This window comes from Anabrus simplex, chromosome 2 (genome assembly GCF_040414725.1).
Source record: "Anabrus simplex isolate iqAnaSimp1 chromosome 2, ASM4041472v1, whole genome shotgun sequence".
Lineage (NCBI taxonomy): Eukaryota > Metazoa > Arthropoda > Insecta > Orthoptera > Tettigoniidae > Anabrus > Anabrus simplex.
Window position 1 is genome coordinate 557009595 of NC_090266.1, and position 19182 is coordinate 557028776.

Genomic DNA, 19182 nt, shown 5'->3' on the forward strand with positions numbered 1-19182 from the left:
TCATTTCCCTTATGGGACTATCTGATTTGTATAAAGTTTATTTGTAAACATGACAGGTATTGTTTGCTCTCTTATTATTGCTCCATGAACTGAGTACACCTGTGGGTGGGAGCAGTAGAATAACACCCACGGCATCCCCTGCCTGTCGTAAGAGGCGACTAAAGGGGCCCCAGGGTCTCTGAACTTTCGAGCTGGGTTGGCGACCATGGGGCCCTTAGCTGAGTTCTGGCATTGCTTCCACTTACTTGTGCCAGTCTCCTCACCATCATCTATCCTATCCGACCTCCCTTGGTCAACTCTTGTTCTTTTCAGACCCCGACGGTATTACGTATGGAGGCCTAGGGAGTCTTCCATTTTCACGCCCTTCGTGGCCCTTGTCTTCCTTTGCCCATTACTTTCATTTTTCGAAGTATCGGATCCCTTCCTTTTTTCTCCCTGATTAGTGTTATATAGAGGATGGTTGCCCAGTTGTACTTCCTCTTAAAACAATAATCACCACCTGAACTGAGTCAAATTTGTGTAATCTGGCATTAGTTATTAAGAAATTTCATGTATGTTAAAAAAATGTATTCTTGTTAATACATGAGTTGTTGAGCAATTTCGAATTACTGTTTCTCCTTATGTTCCTCCCCAATTTCCCTTTTAGACCAGCATATTTTCTCTGTATCTTGTCTATTGTACCCAAGTCCATGGCAATTCTTCAGGTAGCCCAGCTCAGTGATCTGTGTGCAAATGTATCACTTTGCCTAGCAGGATCGTCACTTCACTCTGCTGTGTGCTTCTTTCAACATATATATTTCTATATCTATACTGAGCTTCAAAGTCATCCTTATGCAAGCTACATGTCAATTTACAAGACTGATACTCACCAAATCAGTTTCAAGGTCATCCTTGCACCGAATCCATTCAGCCAGCTCATTTTGAAGTTTTTCACATTGTTCTTTGACTTTCTTCACTTCTTCATTATGTAACTGTTGATCTGTTAGCAGCTTTTCAGTTAAAGATAGTTTCTCCGCCATAAGAATTTTTACTGCTTCTTCACGTTTCTCTAAGGTCTAAACACAACAGAAAAGGGAAATACGTATACAATAACAATACAAATTACAATTTAAAAAAAATCACAAAAAAAATCCTTGGCATATTTTATTTCATTCTAAGAATTTTTCAGGGGATTGTTTAACATCCCCTGAACTATGGCAGGTTTTTGGCAACAATGGGAGAGGAAAGGGCTAAGACTGGGAAGGAAACAACGAAGGCCTTAATTATTGCATAGCCCAAGAATCTGCCTGGCATGAAAATGGGAAACCACAGAAATCTCTCTTGATGGCTGTCAATAGTGCAGTACAAACCCACCATCTCCCAAATTCATGTGAACAGCTACATGACCTGAACTGCGCAGTCAACTTGTAATAATAATAATAATAATAATAATAATAATAATAATAATAATAATAATAATGCTACTTGCTTTACGTCCCACTAACTACTTTTACAGTTTTCGGAGACGCCGAGGTGCTGGAATTTTGTCCCGCAGGAGTTCTTTTACATGCCAGTAAATCTACTGACATGAGGCTGACATTTGAGCACCTTCAAATATCACCGGACTGAGCCGGGATCGGACCTGCCAAGTTGGGTGGGGTCAGTAGGCCAGCGCCTCAACCGTCTGAGCCACTCAGCCCGGCAAAGCCAACTTGCACATTGATCCTGTGATGTTAATCGTTCCCATCAGACATTAGTACTAAATACTAACAGGACATTGACTGCCATCCTTTGCTTATCTTCACATAATGATTTTGTACTGGATGGAAATCAGGTCTTTAATTTCTGTAACATTTTTCGGATTTCACCACCTATGACCAGATCAATGAACAGAAGAAACTTTGCTATTTGCTTTACGTCGCACTGACACACATAGGACTTATGTCAAAAACATATCAGATGTAAGGCTTTTCAGGAGTTTGCTCTATTAACCAGCGTTTTGTCTTAGGTCTGACACTGGCTCATCAGAGTGGGATGTGTCAGACCCTACCCACTGACGCTGGGGTGTATGCAGGTGAACTTATCAGAAGCCCTTATAAGAGGTACAGTCTGATAACTGCATATGGGAGATAAATCTCTACAATGGAATTATTGCCTGCCTAGCAATTCCGAATGGAAAATTCTAAATTCCCTCCATGGGAATTTAGAATTTTCCACACAGATAGGACTTATGGCGATGATGGAAGAGGAAAGGCCTAGGAATGAGAAGGAAGCGGCTGTGGCCTTATTTAAGGTACAGCCCCAGCATTTGCCTGGTGTGAAAATGGGAAATAACAGAAAACTATCTTCAGGGCTGCTGACAGTGGGGTTCGAACCCACTATCTCCCGGATGCGAGCTCACAGCTGCGTGCCCCTAACTGCACGGCCAACTCGCCCCATAACAGAAGAAATGAAGTACAGAAAGGGCAAGTAGATACTCAAGAAATTTAAGTGTGTAGCAATCATAAAAACAGCATAGTGGAGTACTATGATTTCACATGCCTTTCCTATAACAAGGAACAGAAACACACAACTGAAATCTATCTGAAGTAAATTATCAAGTTATCTTCTTGAAGACTTGTTATCAAGGAGACACAGAATGAGTTTGTTAACATTAATGTTTTCATGGCCCGTATTTGTAGACATGATATGGACATTTGGGCTTATGCCATGTCAAGAAAACAAGGTGAAACTCTTTACGTTTCGCAGAGAACTTTGCTCCGCGTCTTCAGAAGAAAATCTCGACTGTTCCCGTGGAAGTCTTCGACAATATATTTTTTTGTAAGTTGCATTACGTCGCACTGACACAGATAAGTCTTATAGTGATGGTGGGACAGGAAAGGGCTAGGAATGGGAAAGAAGTGGTTGTGGCCTAAATTAAGGTACAGCCCCAGCATTTGCTTCATGTGAAAATGGGAAAACATGGAAAACCATCTTCAGGACTGCCGACAGTGGGGTTCGAATCCATTATCTTCCCAAATACTGGACACTGGCCGCACTTAAGCGACTGCAGCTATCGAGCTCGGTCTCTTCTACAATAATAAAGGTTTGAATTTAAGATTGTTTTACGACTGGAGCTGTAGTCATATGCTCGTTCATCACGACGTGGCTCGATGTATGCTGGCAGAGCGCTCCAAGCGGGAGCTGTCAACAGCATTAAGCTCCAATTAAGATGTTAATCACACCGTGTGTGTGTGTGTGTGTGTGTGTGTGTGTGTGTGTGTGTGTGAGGACTAACAGAGAGGACATCAGATGAATCAGGGACGAATGTGGTAGAAGAAATAAACAAAAACTAAAATAATACAATGCAGTGAAAAACACCAGGATAGAACAGAACAAAGCTGAAGAATGAAAAGAAAGTATGTGCAGCAAACCAGAGGATGACATAAGATGGTGTGATGAGGGGGGGGTGACATAACCGGTGTATACACATTATGAAAGTATGACATAAACATATATATACAGTATATATATACTACAGCTCCAATCGTAAAACAATCTTAAATTCAAACCCTCATTATTGTAGAAGACTTCCTCAGGAACAGTCGAGATTTTCTTCTGAATATGCAGAGCGAACTCTGCAAAACGTAGAGTTTCACCTTGTTTTCTTGATACAGCATAAGCCCAAAACCCCATATCATGTCTATAGAATGAGTCTGCTCATCACTCCCATGTATTTCATGGCTGTAAACATCCAGCAATATATTCATGTGATGTTTGTAACTGGAGCCATGCATACTCAATCATTCTGGAGTAAAGAACGTGGCTCAGATTTGAAGACAAGGTATGTGCTGGCTGGATGGGTGTATACTCAATTAAATCTACTGGCAGTAAATGTGAGAAATTTTTTGCCTGTATAAATAGGGACTCTGAGATAAATTCATGTTCAGTGCACCAGAAAAATCAACTATAAGGGAGACAAGGAAGACCATCTAGAGTAAGATACAGTAAGCTACAAATACTCTAATACAACAAGATGAAATCTTTTAATGTATGGATCCAAGTTTATTTAGCTGAGTCAGGCAATGAACATACAGAAATCAGAAACGTATCACATGTTCTACCCTGGTGACATTCACTGCCACAACATCTTATACAAAGGGAAAATTCTTGTCAGTCAACGGCTCCAAATTATTCCTGCTCATGCCAGGGAGAAATTGTAAAAATTGTTATCAAAGTTCATGCCACAGATCTGTGTTCATACACATGATCCTGTTTGCTGGTATTTCAGAGATGTACCAATATCTAATTAACATCAGATTGTAATAATTTAATGTTATTAGTTTTACATCCCACCAACTACTTTTATGGTACTCTGAGGCACCTAGGTACTAGAATTTTGTGCTTCAAGAATTATTTTACGTGCCATTAAATCTACCGACACGAGCATGACGTATCATAGCACCACTGAACTGAGCCAGGATCGAACCTACCACTGTAGGCTCAGAAAACCAGTACTTTAACCATCTGAGTCACTCAGACTGGCACATCAAATTTGAATATGGTCCTGTGAAACATGATGATGTGCTTTCTCAGAGCTCCATGGTATTGTGCTATGTGAGTGAAGAAATGGATAACCAGTGAAATGAGCTTATGCCTGCAGTTGACTGAGCTGTAGAAAATCAGGGTTGCACTATGAGAAAGGACATCTGGTTGGACCCATACATTAAACATTACTTTACAGTAACTATAAAATTCATCAACTGTAACTGAAGGGCACAAATATATTAATTGTTTACTGTGCCGTTTCCTGAAGAACATAAATCGGGAGATAACATTCACTGAATAGTGGAAAGACTTGCAGAGTTGGTGCAGTTCGTTGAACATCTGCAGAAATATAATTTGTTTCAGACCAGGATTCCAGTATAAAGAAGGCTCTAGAATACTTTTAATCTTACTCTTGTATGGCCTACTCCATTAACACTGCTCTGAAACAAGCCTTTGATGAAGAAAAGTTCTCAGAGACAGAGTTTCTGGAAGTTTAAACACCATAAATATTGTAGTTGAGGATTTCACAGCCGGTGATATAAATAATGTCTGCTTTTCCAGGCTTGTAAGCCGTGGTCCAGAAGCATGTGATAGTCCCAACATTTCACTGAAGACCGAATTCAGTGTTATCAAGGGTTCCATCTGACTTCGGGCCGATGACCGATGTTAGGCCCCTTTAAACAATAAGCATCATCATCAACAAGCAACTAACTGACTTCGAAGGCTGTGAAGCTCACAGTGGAATGGAGTGGTGCTGAAAATTCCACCTTATTGCTCGCCTATTGGTCCGCAATGCTGGAGGGACGGTTGCTGATTGGTTGTTTTTTGGCCAATGACTGAAGCGTTAAGGAGCTCGACGTAGGGGACCTGCCTTGGTGGAGACAGGCAGCTGATCACCTGTGTCTTTTTCTGGTCTGCCGTGGCCATCGAGTCCTTCAGGATTTAAAGCTTTCAGGACTGGAAAACAGGCTTTTTAGACCTGTTCAGATTCCTCCTTATGATCGAAGCTGTTGGAGTGCTTCAGGATTTCAATACCTTCCCTTTTGTAGCTAGGCATGATAAGACACAGTAGTTGACAGTTCTTTGGTGTTGCTGTACTGTGTGTCATGGCCTGCTAGCAGCGAGTGTTCAACAACTGATGACATTTCTGCTTGTCCCAGCCGGCTGTGCCTGTTGTACTCCTTCAGTAGTGTGGTGATGCTGCATTTATTATAGTTCTTATCTATACTTGGCCACAGCTGCACCGGGTCTTGTAGACACCTGCTCTGGAGAGAGAATGGCGCTTGTCTTTAGCAGACCTTAGTAGTTCCTGGATTTTCTTTGTTGGCCTACATATGGTCTTTACCCCATGGATTCCAGTAGCTTCCCTATTCTATCAGTTGTCTTCTCAATATAAGGGAGAAAGGCTTTAGCTGATGGCCCCTCCTCGTCTTCCTCCCAGATTGTTGGACATATGGGATGGAGTGCTTGCTGGATATTGTTATGGCTGTAACCGTTAGCGTGTAGAGCCGTACTGAGGTAGCTGAGCTCCTCATTTAAGGGCTGTGGTTGACAAATTCTCCTTGCATGGTCAGCTAGCATTTTAATCACTCCATCATTTGACATTTTCTGAAGACAGCAGTCTGTGTGGGTTGGCATCTGGTACACTGTGCATCCCAAGTTTAAATTGGCCATCTTCATTACCAGAACATCCAGGACATGGAGTTTTCCTTCATTTTCTGTCTGCATAGTGAAATGAATATTGGTGTTAATGTTATGCAGATGCTGTAGAAACAGCTGTAGTTGTTCCTTGAAAAATCTGTTGTTAGGTACAAGGTGAGGACTAGGTATGGTAATCATTTAAATGTCTTTATAACAGGGACTGGAACAGCTTGTTCTCTATGTTGAACTTGTTACATTTGCAATTCTTGGCAGTCATGGTGATACTGGAAAATACAAATTCAATGCAAACAATGTAAGGTTTTGACCAAAAACTTGCTGAACAACTGAACTGGATTCCTGGAACATTTCAAGGATGCAACTGATGACCTGAAGGGTCAGTAAATGCAATTTCCATTCAGTTTTGCTTTGAGAATCAAATCTGAAGAATCTATGCACTGATTCAGGGCCGACTCTAAGGTAAATTTAACATTGTTTAGCTTTCACTACTATGCAGCTGAATGAGCTAAACAATAGAACAATGGGTTTCCGAGCCCAGGTGGCAGGATCAAACCTAGCTCAGTCCAGTGGATTTTGGAGGTACTTATACGTCAGACTTGTGTTGACAGATTTACTGGGATTTAAAAGAACTTCTGAGGAAAAAAGACAAAACACCTTGGCATCCTTTAAAACCATAACAGTATTTAGAGGGACACATAAATCATATTATTATTATTATTATTATTATTATTATTATTATTATTATTATTATTATTATTTTGATTTTGTTTCTCTCCCCTTATAATTTCCGTGGTCCAGAGAGTGAAAGAAGCGTGAGGGGTGAATGGCTGGACAATTTTTTTTTGGTATTTGCTTTACGTCGCACCGACACAGAGAGGTCTTGTGGCAACAATGGGACAGTAAAGGCCTAGGAATGGGAAGGAAGCGGCCAAGGCCTGAATTAAGGTACAGCCCCAGTATTTTGCCTAGTGTGAAAATGGGAAACTACGGAAAACCATCCTCAGGGCTGCCGACAGTGGGGTTCGAACCCACTAGCTCCCGGATGCAAGCTCACAGATGCACGCTCCTAAGCACATGGCCAACTCGCCCAGTAATGGCTGGAAAAAGCATAAACCAAAGTTTAATTATTGCTAACAAAATCTATGAAATTTTTTATTTCATTCTTTTCCTATGGATTTATATTTTCTACAACAGCAACAACAGTATAGCAAAGGAAAGTATCTCCTTAAGAGCTTAGAAGCTCTGATATTTACACAGGAGGTGCTCATAAGCTTAGAAAACTTTATAACTGAAGTTAGAAACCTTACAATTTTGGAGAGGAGAACTCCTTTTTAGTAATAGTTAATCATACATTCTGACTCGAGGATCTCAAATTTACACTTGCAGGGAAAAAAAAAAAAAAAGAGGCTAGTCTGTACAAAATTCGAAAGTAGAGTCAATACAGAAATGAGAAGGAAGCTGCAGCTTCTGTTGTAACTTTACATCAGATGGGTCTCGAACCCTGGAGTCAGCATTTCTGCAGCCAAATCAGCAAGAGCTAAAGGCAACAACAGGAAATGGATGGCTGCAAGTAAAAACACTCCTGTTTGTCAGTGTGCATCAAGATTCAGTGATGTGTAATGTGCCACCCTCTCCCAAATTCATTTCAAGATTTAAGATTTTGATTTTACTTTCTATGCCCTGGCTCTATTTTAGGTTGGGCAAATGTGAATGTTCAGTGCATTATTATCAAGATCGTTTAGTGTATATGTGGAATGTGCTCTAAAGCATGTGCAAGGGTTCCCGCTTCATACATCCGGTCACACCATAACGAGATGTTTCAAGCACTTATCAAGGATAAACATTCCAGCAGATATATAAGGTTTTAAAAAGATTGGTTAATAGAAATTAACGGGGTGAACCCTACATGCTAACTGCCTCTGTAAATCTGCAGATTGTTTTCCTGTTTCCACACGCGTATATGTTGTCCAGTGTGCTCCCTTTTCTTGGCGAGCTCGAGCCTGTCTTGGGGTAAGCACTATTTGATTTTTGGTTTAATGACTTAATATAATTATTATCAGCAGGAGTTTCCCCGCTTATGTCTATTAACTTTTTAATAAGGGTTTTCATTCGCGAATGTGAAACACTTTGCCTTTCAAATTTGTTGTAGTTCAAGCCTATTTTTGAAACTATAATTTTTAATTAATATAATTTTAAAGCTTATACTCATAGACATGGGACTAGACTACAGCTTAATTCGACGAGAAACCTTCACTAGGGTTTTTGGTTATGTTACTCTGAAATTTTAAGTGCCTTCAGTACAAGTATATCATGTAATCCACTCTGTGTAGCAGATCAGTTGACCTACTTTTAACTTCTACCTTTGAAGCTATCCTACATTTTTGAAACATTAATATTTTGTAGGTTATGAAGTAATAGTGTAAATTATTTGAATTCTCCAATTTTATTTGTGTTTTTGCAATTTAGATTTGTGTAAATGAATGTTAATTTGCCATACTTCTTTATTTTTGATTTCTTAATATTTTAAAATTATTTAATTTAAATTTTCTATATTGTTTTAAATAAATGTTGGTTCTCTTAGAATTTCTACTTCTTATTTGGGATCTCAAACATAAAAGGTTAAGTTCCACCTCTGTCGAGCACTTCCAACTTCACATGGTTTTCTTTTCTGATTGTCCTGATTTGTCTTTGATTTTAATTAATTAATGTTCCTTGTCTAATTTTAAATGTATGCACTTGTACCCGCTAGAGGTTACATTTGTAATGATATCTTTGTCCAAAGCCAGAACGTTTGAAATTTAGACAAAAATGTAGAACGCGAAGAATGAATAACATCATCACATATACATAACACTTGATGGTCAAAAAAGAGATACTAGGTTACCAAAGTTTTGGTCTGAAAGGAGTTCTTTAATATGCCAGGAAATTTACTGATATGGTCTCTTGCTTTACAGCACTCTTAAATTGCAACTCCCTACGCTAGCATTCGACCTCTTTACCTTCGTATAGAGATACTAGTGACACAAAGTAGCCTACGCAGTGGACTCCACTATATGCAGTAGCCATGCGTCTTGGTAGGTATGATAGTTACCGATTACTGAACCCAAATTGGCACACTGGGGCAAAACGTTGATAAACCAAGAATGAGTTAGGTGGAAAAATCATTTGCAATAACAGATCATTTATATTGGAATTACACTTTACCTCGAACACACAACCACATTACATAGCTAGTCCATATGGCATGAAAATCACAATTTTTAAGAAGACAACCTAGTAGGAAGAAAGGTATTTCTTTTCAAATCATATATAGATATACTGCACAGTAGAACTTTCAGACAATTTCAAAGGAACAGATAAAAAATGTGCATTAAGCAGGAAAGCAACTCTAATAGGAATCACCACAAATGCAATGGAAATTAGACTTATGATATGTGGTAATGAACAAATTAAATAAATATGTCTTCTTTCTGTTTGTTTTACACTACACTGACATGCATAGGTCTTATGGCAGCGAAGAGATAAGATAGGGCTCAGGTTACGAAGGAATCAACCATAACAATAATTTAGGTACAGCCCAAGCATTTGTAAGGTGTAAAAATGGAAAACCTTGGAAAACAAGCTTCCAGGTTGCCAACAATGGGGATCAAACCCACCATCTCCTGAATCCAAGCTCACAGCTACATGATCCAACATGCTTGATATTTGTATTTAAGCCTACTATATGAAACTAATAATGTATATAGTATAATGGGGTAATACTGGAAGCCATAGAACACACATTATAAGGGAAATTTAGTTCAGGTTCATAGTATATTAATTTTTTAACTAAATACATATCAACAATTTGTAGTTTAATGGTGTTTGAGTTTCGAGTACTGAATTTTCAACCAGATTCAACTCCTTGTTTCCATCAGATGAGTCAACCGTGAACTTGTAAATAGCGTAGAGAACATCCTATTGCAAAAGTACTGCCACAGGATGGGAATCATTCTCTAATTATACAGTCATTATGATAACGCAGCATAAATGGGACTTTTACCCTACATTCGTCATGAAATAAATTTGCTTAATCCTTCATAGCAGATCAAAATGTAGTGCTTTATACAGGAAAACTCACACAGGTTCTTATGTGACTTCAAGAAATGACGGGAAAGGAGCATATTACACGGGATAGTGATTTAAGAAATAGAAGTTTTACTTAGAGAAAAAATTACAAGAATCATAATTAATGAAATCTATTAAAAAAACAATTAGCAATAATTAAAGAAAGCGTGTAGCAAAAGAAATTAAAATATCTAACCTCAGATTTTGCTTTAACCATATCTCTTAAGGAAGAGATTTCATTTCTCTTCTCCTCCTCCATATCTTTCTTCTCACTCTCCAACTCAGCCATGCTTTTATGTACCTCAAACAGACTGGTTTCAAGAGAAGCTCTTTGAACTCCCACAATTTGAAGCTGGCTCTCTGTTGCCTTCAGTTTCTCTGTTAGAGCTAAAACTTCTTCAGTCAGCTTCACCTTTTCCTGCAGAAAATAATGTCTTTTTTATATGTTTCACATATATACATACAAAGCATTAATATGGATAGAGAATCATTTCATTCACAGCTAGGTAATTGCTTATTAGTTAAAAGCCTCCAAAACAAAAAAAATGTTCAGAAACTGGTATACAATGGAAACAGCAGTCTCTATTAATATCTGCTAAGATATAAATTAGTGTGACAAATGGAATATAGTATGATGAGGGTTACTCCATTCAACACAAAAACAATACATGTGGCAAAAGCTACTCTATGAGGTGTATGCATAAATTTTTGCTGGTTTTTGTGGTAAAGTAAATAAGTAATTTTCAAGAGAAATTCATTGTTTTAAATTCAAAATATTGGCCATCGGCTTCTACACACTTCGCCCATCTTTCAGGTAAGTTATGAATACCATGTCAGAGAAACTGCTTGTCTTTTGCAGTAAACCATTCGTTGAGCCATTTTCCAACTTCCTTGAAATTGCTGAAGTGCTGCTCTGCAAGCATGTGCCTCATTCATGCGAAGAGGTGATAGATGACACCAGGTCAGGGGAGTACAGCAAGTGCGGAAGGATGTCCCGCAAGAAATATATTTCATTCAATTATTAGGGCCTTCCATCTTGTTGAAAGATGTTCCATCCAAGCAATTTCAAGGTGTCTTTCACTGGTTTTGCTGTGTGAGACAACGGACTGTGGTGTAACAAAACCACTTTCCCATATTTTTAGCCCATTCCGGTCACCTTTCGATCAATGCGCGATTTATCATTTGCTGGTGATAGCGTTGCGCATTAACGGTTTTGCCGGGCTTCAAGAGTTCATAATATACAATACCACTCTGGTACCACCAGACACAAAGCAATATCTTCTTGCCACCTTCAAATTTTCGAAACCATGTCTCACATGTTCTAATCGATGGAGCATGTTCACCATATATTTCTACCAGCAACAATGAATTTCCACAGCCTTTTCCTATTGATTAAATAAGAAAAGCAAACGTCGACATGATCACTAAACGATACAACACAGATGCTAGTGTTTGGTGGACTCACCTTATGTGTGTTGGTAGATTAATGTCAGATGAACAAACTGATGTATGTGACAAGTTCATACGGTGTGTACCATTCACTGGTGCCATCTCTTAGTGAAACCGGAAAAAACTTATGCATACACCTGATGTATTGAGATCCACCTCAAAACGCCAGGCTCGATTAAACGTGGTTTAACGTAATCTTATAAACACCATCCTCAGAGACATGGTGATCAGATATTCTCCTCTTCCTGGATGTGCCCTACATATTAACCACCTGTCTGGGACGCAGAGTGAATTTTCAATAATTTCAATATGTCCAATATTTTGAGAAATTAGACTAAATTACTGTCAGTCATATTTCTATCGTATTTACTTCATATCTTCTTAAAGTAATATTGCATTTACAAATTCTGCTGTAAAATGGCATAACATTGCCTCAAAGTAGAAATACAGAATGTTTGTATAAACATTCACGCATCTTAAATAATTCAGATGCCTTAATACTACAATTCACAGTGGGTTGACCACTGCATTAAAATATGACACCATCACATAGAAATTCACACATAATTTACAGAATGCTGGAGTCTATTCTTGAAGCATCTTACATATATATTTTTTTTTTTTTTTTTGCTAGTTGCTTTACGTCGCACCGACACAGATAGGTCTGATGGCGACAATGGGATAGGGAAGGGCTAGGAGTGGGAAGGAAGCGGCCGTGGCCTTAATTAAGGTACAGCCCCAGCATTTGCCTGGTGTGAAAATGGGAAACCACGGAAAACCATTTTCAGCGCTGCCGACAGTGGGGTTCAAACCTACTGTCTCCCGAATACTGGATACTGGCCGCACTTAAGCGACTGCAGCTATTGAGCTCGGTCTTACATTTTTTGGAAAAGGCTCTAAGACAGTTGCAGGTAATGCATTCCAATAAACAATTCCCTGGTTTACAAACAAATATTTACAATAATTAGTTTTCTGCGATTTACCTTTTACTTTATGCGGATGATCTGTCCTGATTATATAACAGGGTTTTTCTAGTCAACTGTTCAACTCTCCCCAAGCTGGCTTATTTATGTAGGCATTATACATGGCACCTAACTGTGTTCGCTTCCTTCTAGTCCCCACTGTCTCCCACCCAAGATTTTCTATCATACTTGTCACATGACTTCTAGGATCGAAATCATTCAGCACAAATCTTGCAGCCTTTCGCTGTATCATCTCAGGTTCCTTAATGAGTCCTGTTTGGTATGTATGCCATATGGGTGGTCCACATACCAGGACTGGCCTAATGAATGATATATAGCCCTGTGCCTTCACCTGGGAACTGCTGCCTTACCTCCAGCTGTCGTAGAACCTTTTCTCAAAAATGTAAGATGTTTCAAGAATAGACTCCAGCATTCTGTAAAGTGTGTGTAAATTTATACGTCATGGTATCATATTTGAATGTAACGCTCAACCCACTGTAAATTGTAGAATTAACACATCAGAATTATTTAAGGTATGTGTGAATTTGTATATGAACGTGCTGTGTTTACAATGCTAAGATAATATTTAATAATTCGGCTGCTCAATCTACTGTAAGCCATAGTGTAAAATTTTGAAATACTTAAGGTTCATGTGAATTTGTATATCAGAGTTAAAATTGAAATAATAAATAAAGAGGTTCGACCTATTCAATACCAATGAATAAGAAATGCAGCGATTACATTCTTATTTAATAATAAGCAGAAGTGGTACCGGTTTCGACCCTAGTCCAGGTCATCATCAGCCAATTAAAACATGAAAAACAATGCATAGGAAAAAGAAAATAAAAGATCAAGTTCACTCCGGATGAGTAGAAGAGGTGATATAAAAAAAGACGGGGGTAGACACTGTAAAATTCAGAAGAAGTAAAATGTAAGTCACTTAAAAGAAACAGTGCGTAATTTTCTAAGCGGCAGTATGGCACACGCAGTGTTAGGCAAAGTCTTATAATGTTTATGAAAAGCGGAGAACGGTTAAATGAGCTAGCTTGTATACACTGTTAGGCACAAAGTCATAACACAATCGAACACATATGAAGATCCATAGTTGTGCTGAAGCTGAAGATGAGTAGATCAATTGAAGTAACTTGCCAGTTCCCGGTGATCAGCGCGATATATTCAATATCAGGCAATGTGGTTTCAAACGCCAACGTAAAATGAAGAATAGCTTAAAGATCCAGTATTTGCTTCGGTTGCGGGAATGTAGGTATATATAGATACATGTAATAAAATTCAATATAATTAAATAAGTAATTGTGATCCTGTAGAATTTTTGGAACAGTTGACGTGAAAAAATAATTGTGAAGAGGAAAAAATATAGTAAAAAGCGCAATACCGGAAACAAATGAAAACATATGTGCACAGTGCGCTATTTTTTAAATGTAAAAATTCAGGTCGTGATTGAAGTAGTCGAAGTCAGCACAAGTCAAGAGTTAAATTAGAATGAGAAGAACCGAAATGAAGGTGGCAGTTCTTTTTTCTTTTAGGTGAAAAGAAAAGAGAGGAGAAATTAATAGAGGAAGAGGAATAGGAATAGTGGAATAAGAGAAGAATAAAAGAGATTGAAGTTAAATGGTGTTGAGGAAGGATAAGATATGAAGATGGAGGGGTAGTTTAGGGTGGGTTAGGAGGGTGGGTTATTGGAGGTAGAAAATGTGGGTAGGAACGTTGTAAGGCATGGAAAATAGAATTGGAGTTTTGAAATTTAGAATTTTTGAGAAGAAGAATTAGGAAGTAGAAAAGAATGTTGGGTTTTTCAGAAATGTTGTTTAAATTGAAATTAGGGTTGAAGTATTGGTCAAGGTGAATAAAGCAATTTTCAGTAGTGTTAATGATTTTAAGTATTTTCATGTCTTTTTCAACATTGGTGAAATTATGCTTGGAGTCTTGTATGTGTTGTCCTATGGCGGAGAATCTGTTGTATTTAATGGCGTTGATATGTTCGGAGTATCTGATATTGAAGTTGCGGCCAGTTTGTCCGATGTAGGAGAAGCTGCAGTTGTTACATTTGAATCTGTATACTCCAGATTTAGAAAAAGCATTAGATTTATTTAGTGATTTAGAGTTGTGTAAAATATCAAAATTTCTATTGTTAGTTCTAAAAGAAATTTTCATGTTGTGTTTTTTAAAAACATTAGTTATTTTATAAGCATCTTGAGTGAAAGTGAAAGTGGAAAATGCAGTTGGTTTTGTTATGTCTTTAGATAACGTGGTTTTAGGACGGTGTTTGAATTTGTTGATGATACGGTTTATGAAGGAGTTGTTATAGCCATTGAATTTAGCGATGTTACGGATGGTGTTTAATTCATTATTTAAATCTTTTTTAGACATAGGGGTGTTGAAGGCACAAAAAATTAAGCTGTTATAAGTAGCGCATTTATGTGCTTGAGGGTGCGAAGAATCTTGTCGTATTGTGGTTTCTGTTTGGCTTGGTTTCCTGAATATTTTGTAAGATAAAAAAGAAGGGTGTCTAGCGATAGTTAAGTCTAGAAAATTAAGAGTTTGGTTGTGTTCTGATTTCAGGGTGAATTTAATGTTAGAGTCTATGTTGTTGAGATGAAGAAGTGTAGAGGCTGCGCTGGTTGATTCTTCATTTAAAATTACTAATGTGTCATTGACAAATCTGGCCCAAAAGAGGATGTTGGAGAAATTATTATTATTATTAATTTTTGTGTTTTCTAAGAAGTCAAGGTAAATTTCAGCAAGAATGCCTGAAGCTGGTGAGCCCATAGCCAAGCCATCTTGTTGATAAATGGTGTTATCAAAGGTAAAATAATTATTGTTGAGAACCAATTTTAAAATAGACATGAAGTCTTGAATTTCAAGTTTACTCAGGTTACTGAATTTGTTTAGGTTGTTGTTTATTATGGGGAATAATTTGGAAATTGGAATACTAGGGTACATGTTTACAATGTCAAAAGAATGGAGAGAAAAATTTGGTTGGATATCAGAGTTCTTTAATTTGTTGATTAGTTCAGAAGTGTTTTTGAGAGATTTGTTGGATAAAAATCGATAGTTTTTTAGTAAAAATATTTGGATGAATTTAGAAGTATTGCATAGGGGACTGGGTCTGTAATTGATTATTGGACGGATGGGAATGTTAGTTTTGTGAATTTTTGGGAGGGCTTTGGCAGTGGGTAGGCTTGGGTTCATATTTATTAATTTAGCTTTTTCTTGATCTGTGAGAAGAAAGGAAGTGTTTTCTAAAGTTTGTTCAAGTAGGCATTGGATTTTCGTGGTTGGGTCTTTTTTTACTACAGAAAAAGAAGTCATTGAAAAATATTTAGTTTTATCTAAGTAGACAGTTTTTTCCATTATGACAGTAGTGTTGTCTTTATCAGATTTGGTGATGATGAGATTATTGTCATTGATATTCTTTTTAAGATCTAAAATGAGTTTATTATCTTTAATTAAATTATTGATATTATTATTTAGAGAAGTGTTTTTGTTATTGTTAATGAAGATTTTTCCAAGTTTTCTTTTTACTTCATATCTGATTTCATCCTGTTCATCTGCTGGCATTTTGTTAATGGCTATTTCAGATTCAATAATTACATTGGTGGCTACATTGAAAGTGTTGAGGTTGGGCCAATTGTGTTTGAGGCCCTTCGAAAGAATTAAGTTTTCATCATCACTCAGAGTTGTTTTAGATAAATTTACAATGGGAGGATGCGGTTTTGGAGGGTGTGTTAATGTTCTTAATCTGGAATTTATGTGAAGAAGAGTTGTTCTTAAGAATGTTGAGTTTTTTCTCCAAGGTTTGTTGCTTAATTGACAATTCATGAAATAATTTATTATCTACTTGAGTTAGGAAGAGGTTCCATTGTGCACTCGGGAGAAGATTAGTAATTTCTAGATGTGTTTCATATAATCTGTTGTTTAAAAATGATTTTTTTCTTGTATAAGAAACAAATTTCATTTTTTAACCAAATTTTGTTGGTTATTCTTTGGGTGTTTAACATGTGAGGAGAAGAATGGGTTTTTCTGATACAACTTTGAAGAAATTTGTGGGTAAGATTATAGGAAATGCATTGTTTTAGGAAGTCTATATTTTCCTAATTTAGCGATCTTGATCTTAAGGCCCATGTAAGAGAAGGCTTTTTGTTTAGCTTGGTTAGCTTGTGCATTTAAAGATAAAAATTTCATTGTTCCGTATTGAAAAGTATCACAGTAAAAATTGAAATAATAAATAAAGAGGTTCAACCTATTCAATACCAATGAATAAGAAATGCAGTGATTACATTCTTATTTAATAATAAGCAGAAGTGGTACCGGTTTCGACCCTAGTCCAGGTCATCATCAGCCAATTAAAACATGAAAAACAGTGCATAGGAAAAAGAAAATAAAAGATCAAGTTCACTCCGGATCAGTAGAAGAGACGATATAAAAAATTATGGGGGTAGACACTGTAAAATTCAGAAGAAGTAAAATGTCAGTCACTTAAAAGAAACAGTGCATAATTTTCTGAGCGGCAGCATGGCACACGCAGTGTTAGGCAAAGTCTTACAATGTTTATGAAAAGCGGAGAACGGTTAAATGAACTAGCTTGTATACACTGTTAGGCACGAAGACATAACACAATCGAACACATATGAAGATCCATATAGTCGTGCTGAAGCTGAAGATGAGTAGATCAATTGAAGTAACTTGCCAGTTCCCGGTGATCAGCGCGATATATTCAACATCAGGCAATGTGGTTTCAAACGCCAACGTAAAATGAAGAATAGCTTAAAGATCCAGTATTTGCTTCGGTTGCGAGAATGTAGGTATATATAGATACATGTATATGACGGTGTAGTAATGTTAAGCTAGTAGTAAGCTCAACCTCTACTATTGTAAGCCGTAGTGTTAAGCACTAGAAATACTTCAGTTGTATGTGGATTTGTACATGATGATGCTGGATTTACAACGTTAAAACTAGTAGTAGTTCTTGTAACATTTTCTTTCAGTAGTAGTATTAGTAGTAGTAGTAGTAGTAGTAGTAGTAGTAGTAGTAGTAGTAGTAGCAGTAGCAGTAGCAGTAGTTGTTGTTCCTGTTGTCGTTGTTGTGAGTCATACTGTAAATTCTGAAATACTTAAGGTACATGTTAATTTGTATATGGTGGTGTTGTAATGTTAAACTACTAGTAAGCTCAACTTACAGTATAGTAAGCTGTAGTGTTAAGCACTGAAAATACTTAAGTTGTGTGTGAATTTGTATATCATGATGCTGGATTTAGAATGTTAAACTTGTAGTATTTCTTATAATATTTCCTTTCTGTGGAATTGTTGTTGTTGTTGTTGTCGTTGTTGTCGTTGTTGTTGTTGTTGTTGTTTTAACTTAACTTTATCATCACACTACTGTATGTGATCCTTAGCACTAGGATATTTCATAAATTGAGATGTATTTGATGATGATGATGATGATGATGATGATGATAATAATAATAATGTGTTGATTTACTTGCCATCCACCTTCATTTTACAACTGGTGTCAGAAGTGGGATTGCCAGATAGCATATTTCATAGCTTATAGACATCACTAGTGAACTAGTACTATAGATTATTTTAATTAATGCTATTTTATAGTTTTTGATTATTATACGTGTGTCTAGCTGAGGATGACCCAAATGTGGGTCGAAACAAGTACTAGTTATTTTAGTGTATAAAATGTAAGATTCTAAGTCAATAAAAAATCTCAATTTAACAATCTCAATCCCATCAATCCTACTCCCAAACATAAAACCCTGCAATTTCATCCTCCAATTCCAATATCACTTTTAACTTAGTTATTATTTTAATTAAGGAATAATAAATATGGACAATCATGAATTTTATATTGTATGATATCATAAAAAACCAGGCAAATAAAAATGCATTTCAATATTTAAACTTAAAAACAAAAATAGCAAGATCATCAAACCCATTGACTTTCTGAAAGAATGTGTATCTAACAATTTATCTCCCAACATTTTGAACAGTAATAATATGATACAGAAATTCAGTTCAATCCAATAGAATCTGGTTGAAAGACGAAATAAAACTCTAATATAGAAAGAAAAGCTTTATGAACAGGAAACTATATGAAAGTCACTTGGAAGCATTTCATGATCATCTCAAATCCAATGGGACAATTTCCAGTGGCTCACCTATCAAAAACTGGAACTTATCATGGTCGGGAAACAGAAGACATTAAATTAAAAAATCTCAATTTAACGATCACAATCCCATCAATCCTACTCCCAAACATAAAACCCTGCAATTTCATCCTCCAATTCTAAATCACTTTTAATAAAGCAGAACTCAACACATGAAGTACAGAACCGAAACACAACTGGACTGATCCTTCATTATTCAATAATCTTATCACAACAATAAGAATGGTTGGGTGGAAGAAGGGCGTAACTCAAAAAACATAGTTTTGAGATAATCAACGAAAACTACCTAGACATTTTATCTGTTA

General features: G+C 37.0%; 1 protein-coding gene across 3 annotated transcripts in view; it reads right to left on the reverse strand.

The window, feature by feature from the left end:
• Positions 1–19182, reverse strand: part of LOC136864219 (early endosome antigen 1) — a 576229-nt gene that overhangs the window by 64225 nt on the left and 492822 nt on the right. For all 3 annotated transcript variants that reach the window (XM_067140939.2, XM_067140936.2, XM_067140937.2), the window contains 2 exons: positions 10469–10690; positions 870–1055 (listed from right to left, as the gene is read on the reverse strand). In XM_067140939.2, the coding sequence (XP_066997040.2) occupies positions 870–1055; positions 10469–10690 (408 nt within the window). The remainder of the gene's footprint in view (positions 1–869; positions 1056–10468; positions 10691–19182) is intronic.